Source organism: Myotis davidii, unplaced genomic scaffold, assembly GCF_000327345.1.
Source record: "Myotis davidii unplaced genomic scaffold, ASM32734v1 scaffold449, whole genome shotgun sequence".
NCBI lineage: Eukaryota > Metazoa > Chordata > Mammalia > Chiroptera > Vespertilionidae > Myotis > Myotis davidii.
This window is the reverse complement of record NW_006383007.1, coordinates 1,026,865-1,033,039: the sequence shown is the minus strand read 5'-3', so window position 1 is coordinate 1,033,039 and position 6,175 is coordinate 1,026,865. Positions and strand designations below refer to the sequence as shown.

Genomic DNA, 6,175 nt, shown 5'->3' with positions numbered 1-6,175 from the left:
GGAAGGGAGAGGGATAGAGAGTTAGAAACATCAATGAGAGAGAAACACCGATCAGCTGCCTCCTGCACATCCCCATCTGGGGATGTGCCCGCAACCCAGGTACATGACCTTGACCGGAATCGAACCTAGGACCTTTCGGTCCGCAGGCCGACGCTCTATCCACTGAGCCAAACCGGTTTCAGCAGGGCTGACACTTCTTAACTATAAAGCTAGAATAACATCTCCATGGCAAATATAGACCTTACTTTCACAGTCTATAACATGGGGATAATATTTTTTAAGACAGACTCCTGGTTTCCCACTATTCTTTTTATGGCAATACTTTTAATTTTGATTTTCCTATTTTTCTCTTTTACAAATGAGATAATCTACTGTATCTATCCAATTTCTATTCTACCTCTATGTTGGGTGTGGGAAGGAATACACATTGTTATTTATTTTATAGGGCATTATGCCATAAGGAGTGACATGTGGACCTAATAATCAGGGATCCTGAATTGTCCCTGCTGGAGGCGATTGGAATGAAATTCCTTTTTTGCACTAAGGTTTTAGTTGGCACATTCCCCAGCTTCCCTTGCAGGCAGGAGAACCATATAATTAAATTCTAGCCAGTGGAATGTGAGTGAAAGTCATGTATGCTCTCTGCCTGGTCTTACCCTTAGAATAAGGTGAGTACTTCCAATTTTTGTTTTATTTTGTTTTTCAGAAGCTGATCTGAGCTGCATTTGCTTTCTTCTCTATTAGCCAGTGTTATTTCTATCCATCCTCCTTTTAAAATAGAAATTAGATGATTGGATAAAAAGAATGTAGTACATATCCACCATGGAATACTACTTAGCTAACCATAAGAAAAAATGAAACACTGCCATTTGCAACGACGTGGATAGGCCTTGATAATATCATGCTAAGCGAAATAAGTCAGACAGAAAAAGTCAAGAACCATATGATTTCACTCACATGTGGGATATAAAACTGAAAGCAACAAATAAACAAACAAGAAAAACAAACAAAAACTCATAGACACAGACAATAGGTATAGTGGTTACCAGAGGGAGGGAGAGTGGGGGTAGGGTGGTAAAGGGAGACAGAAAATGATTTGACTTTGGGTGGCAGGCACACAATACAACATACAGATCATGTACCATAGAAATGTACCTTGAAACCTATAATTTTATTAATCAATGTCACCCCAATGAATTTAAAAAGAAAGAAATCTAGCCTTTGAAGAAAAGCCCTATTTCCCAAGCTCCTGAAAGGATCTGCAAACATGTCAGTCCTACCCGTGAGTGCCTCTACCCTGTATTCACCTGTTGTAAGAGCTTGTGGCTCTCCAGAGTTGATAAGGAGAATCAAAGGTCTGAGCACTCCACAGTAGCTGCAGGTCAAATTCCATTCCTCCCAGGTGGTCTGGAGTCATTATGAAAGACTTCACATCTGGCAGGGTGTGGTGCTCCATCACAAATTGTCCTATTTAAAGGGAAAGCACATGCTTACTTGTGAGCTTTATTGTACTTACGGAGATGTCCTACACATCTTAGAACTGAATTAGTAGTCTTCAATCAAACAACTAAGGTAATATTCACCCTCTTGTCCTTAGAATACATTCTACACTGGTGGGGACAGCATAGCACCTTCCCTCAGTCCATCATCCTACTTGTGATGGCCATTATGATCATAGAGATTTATAACAATACTAGAGGCCCAGTGCACAAAAATGTGTGCACTCGGGGGGGTGTGGTGGGGAGTCCCTCAGACCTGCCTGTGCCTTCTCGCAGTCTGGACCCCTCGGGTGATGTCCACCTGCTGGCTTAGGCCCGCTCCCCGGGGGAATGGGCCTAAGCTGGCAGTCAGACATCCCTCTGGCAGCCCGGGAGTCCTCAGGGGATGTCCACTTGCTAGCAGGGAGCAGGCCTAAGCTGCATTCAGACATCCTTAGTGCTGCTGAGGAGTCGGGAGAGGCTCCCACCATCACCGCTGTGCTGGCATTCATTAGCCTGGCTTGTGGCTGAGCAGAGCTCCCCACTGTGGGAGCACACTGAACACCAGGGGGCATCTCCTGCATTGAGCGTCTGCCCTCTGGTGGTCAGTGTTTGTCATAGTGACCAGTCATTCCCAGTGGTTCTGATGTTAGGGTCAATTTGCATATTACCCTTTTATCATATAGGATGAATGTGCCTTGTGGAAATGGGGCTAATGAGTACATCCATAATAGAAGGGGTCCTTATGTGATAATCCACATTGGATAAACTTAGCATTGAATTCCAATCAACATGTTTCTTAACCATAGAAAGGTCTCAGTGGTTTATAAATAGAAATACCAAATTTGGATTAAAAATATCTTATTTAGCATCACTCAAGTCCTTGGTGGAGGGATACAATTATAAATTTGATTAAAAAGGTAAATGTTACTCAGCAAGGCACCTCTATTCTTTAAAACTGCAGTCATATGGTGTCATGAATAAACAAAAGTAGGGAGACTATTCTAGATTAAAAGAAACTATATTAAAAGACATAACAATTAAAAGTAACATGAATCTTGATTGGATTCTTCCTTTTATATAAACAGATATAAAATTAATATAAACTCATATAAAAACAAGTAGAAAAGGCATTTGGGGTACAATGGGAAAATATGAACAGGGACTTGATATTATCGGAAGCAGTCATGCTATTGTGATGTGTAGGAGAATGTCCTTGTTCTCAGGAGAGGGCTGCTGAAGTACTTAGGGTAACCTGACATGCAGCCTGCCAAATGGTGCGACAAAAAAATGTGTGTGCATGTTTGCATGTGCACACACACATAGCAAAAGGTTAACAACTACTGACTTTGCTTTTAATTGTTCTGGTCTTTAAACTTTTCTCTATATTCAAAATGTTTCTTAAGCCGAAACCGGTTTGGCTCAGTGGATAGAGCGTCGGCCTGCGGACTGAAGGGTCCCGGGTTCGATTCCGGTCAAGGGCATGTACCTGGGTTGCGGGCACATCCCCAGTGGGGGATGTGCAGGAGGCAGCTGATCGATGTCTCTCTCTCATCGATGTTTCTAACTCTCTATCTCTCTCCCTTCCTCTCTGTAAAAAATCAATAAAATATTAAAAAAAATGTTTCTTAATAAAAAGTTGAGGAGAGCCCTGACCAGTGTGGCTCAGTTGGTTGGACATTGTCTGCTTCCCTCAAAGGTTGCTGGTTCAATTCCCAAATGGGGTTTCAGGCTCGATGCCCTGTAGGGGGTGTGCAGGAGGCAGCCGATAGATGTTTCTCTCCCTCTCTCTAAAAGTCAATGAAATTAAAACAAAAACAAAAACACACCACACAACTAAATAAAATAAAATAAAATAAAGTTGAGGAGAACAACAGCCCTGACATTACCTCTGAATTTGGCATGGGTCTTAAATTCAATGACGAGTCGGCCATCCTCTCGAATATAGATTCTTAGTATCTGAAGCCTTGCAGAGAGCACGCTGTCTGTCTGGATTCCTAGGCAGGCAACCATACACAAAACATCCAAGTCAGGGTGTGGAGAAGACCTCCCAGACAGTAACTTACAGGGAAGTTTTCCCAGTGACACCTCTAAGGAGACATACACAGTTTTTGAATGTAACTTAAGGAAAAATTTATATATTCACATAAACATAGAATCTATTTAGAGACATTTTCCAATTAAATATCTCTAAACATCTGGACAGTTCATTCTACTTTGTTCTTTTCCACAGTTCCTGTAAGTGCCACTGGCCCAGATGCAGGGCCTCCAGCCCAGAGCTCAGAAAAAAACGGGTTCCTAAAACGTTTTACATCAGCTTTCCTCCAGGATGTGGTTACAACACATCTGCTTCACAGTATATTTTCTGTTCCCCACCGGGACACCTTTTAGGACTTACCAAAACCCTAAACAAAGTCTTGGTGCCTGTGCTCAGTACTCAGGCCAATGAAGAATGAAAGGTGAGCCTAGAGGGCCAGATACAATGGCATGGCACGAGTAAGCTGTAGCTTCAGCAAGTGCAGCTGCAGTCATGACACCAAGGAGTTCAGTTTGACCAAATATTAACGAATAACGAAAGGAAGGGGAGAAAATGTTAAAGAAAACAAACCAAAGCTCAAGGACTTAACTAACCCAAAGTATGAAAACTTCCTGAAGTTATTTTCCTATGAGAAATATAATGGAAATACATGATATGAGCTTAAATCATGTAACAGAAGAAAGGACTATACTTTCCATGACTAGAAATGAGGCCCATGTAAAGAAAGCTCCTCAGATCTGTCTGCCTCAGATCTAGTAAAATTACCACTGAGAAGGCCAGAGGGCGAATGAGAGCAGGAGAGGGAAGGGAAATGAATTGGGGGTAATTTTTGAAGTCTAGCACACTGAAAATGGGAAAAAGGCAAAAAATAACTGAGACCCACTGGAGTGAATGGAGGGGGGATCATGCAGTTTTAAGGGGCATTCATGTGGTAGCAGTGGGAGAAGGCGGGTGGGGGAGACATGAGTAAGGTGTGAGCTCCCAGCTGAGGTGCTGTCACCAAGGCAAGCCTGAGGTGAAGGTCATTTTAAAAATTCAGCATTGAAATCCCTGAAGTAACAGTAGGATTAAAGTCTTTTTTTTTTTTTTTTAACTTTTAAGAGTGCCACAAAAGAGCAAACAAACTCTAAGCCAGACAAATAAAGTGAGCTAAGTTGCTTTTGATATATTTTTCGATTTCCACGTATCTAATTTGAAGATTCCTCTTGCTCCTTAAATGTGAATCCCACCATTTTTTAGCTAAAAAGAGAATGAACATGATTATGCTCCAAAAGAACACACACTCCTTGGAGCCCCTAACGGGCAGTCCAGGACCCATCTGTCACTTGCCATCCTCTACTCTGGGCCCCTCGCTACCTGGGCCCAATGTCTCACCCCTGGAGGTCCTCCAGCATCAACATCAACATGGACGGACCTCCTTCTTTTTCAGGAACCACAGATCTACACTTCCCAGACTCCAGGCAGCCCTCCTTGGACTGGACATAGAACAACAGGATGAAGAATGCAGCGACTATTAAAAGTCAGTACTTATTTTTTCTTTGAATCTTGCTGGAGCATAAGGTAGGAACAGTGAAGGTGTCAATGGGTGTACCTGTTCTCCAGAGAACAGTGTCATAGAAGAAGGAAAACTCCATCTCGGTGTGGTGCTCCAAGGAGGCCCAGCCCCGGGGCGCCGTCACGTAGATGTAGGACACGTAGAGAGGCACGTGCACGGTCAGGAACGACTGTGCAGAGTCTCTCACCTGCCAAGCAAACGGAGTGGCACCAGGAGGTTATTCCTTCCCTGGGATAAAAGGGCGGACGGTCATCACATCTCAGCTCCACTCCCTCCATCAGTCACTCACTCAATCACTATTAATCAAGTGCCCACGATTGTGGGAGGTACCAGGCTAGGAGCTGGGCCCTCAAAGTGGAAAAGCTAAATGACCGCCCTTACAGAACCTACAGTCTAGTAAGGAAGATACGTCATAAATAAAGAGATGGAAATGGCCAGGGTGCTTCTTATGTAGGGTTATCTGGGAAGGCTTTTCTGAGGAGGTGACACTTGAACAAAAACTCTTAAAGAGCGAGAAGGAGCTTTGTTTCCCCTGTTCAATCACTGAAAGCCTCGGCTGAGACTTTAGTTTCACAGTTATTCCTAAAGGGCTGAACACAGACAGGATGTACTGTCACTACAAGCAGCCCCTCACTGACCGTGCTTTCCAGTGACCGTAGGAGAGCCTGAATTAACCCCGCTCGGGAAGATGCCCAGGTCTGGATCCCGGGGATGAATGTGTGGCTGACTTGGGTGTTTCAGTGAGCACTCGCAGCTCATTTATAGGAAACTACCGACGGCTCAGAGCTGCGTATGCGTGGACAATTTGCCATCTCATACAATGCTGTGTTGAAATAACTTTGAAAAGGCAGAACGTCGTACTTCCTAAGGGAATTCCTGTTTTCACTTTACTATGCAATGAACAAAAACTGGATGGAGAGATAACATGCGCAGAGGGCTTCACGTCGAGGCTAACTGTGTACATGTGTGTATGAGTGGGGAGTTGGTTTACTCATTTTAAAATGTTTTCTATTTTTCTTCATAAATATATTTTTCTAACAAAGAAATTTAGTCTAAAACAATTTTATTTTTTTCACTGGCCAAATACACTATATTTCTTTTTGG

General features: G+C 43.1%; 1 protein-coding gene across 1 annotated transcript in view; it reads right to left on the bottom strand.

The window, feature by feature from the left end:
- The window catches only part of FRAS1 (Fraser extracellular matrix complex subunit 1), a 479,756-nt gene that overhangs the window by 20,219 nt on the left and 453,362 nt on the right, over positions 1 to 6,175 (bottom strand). Inside the window, exons 69-71 of the mRNA XM_006778222.2 lie at positions 5,108 to 5,258; positions 3,368 to 3,475; positions 1,308 to 1,467 (exon numbers count right to left, since the gene is read on the bottom strand). Of these exons, the coding sequence (XP_006778285.1) occupies positions 1,308 to 1,467; positions 3,368 to 3,475; positions 5,108 to 5,258 (419 nt within the window). The remainder of the gene's footprint in view (positions 1 to 1,307; positions 1,468 to 3,367; positions 3,476 to 5,107; positions 5,259 to 6,175) is intronic.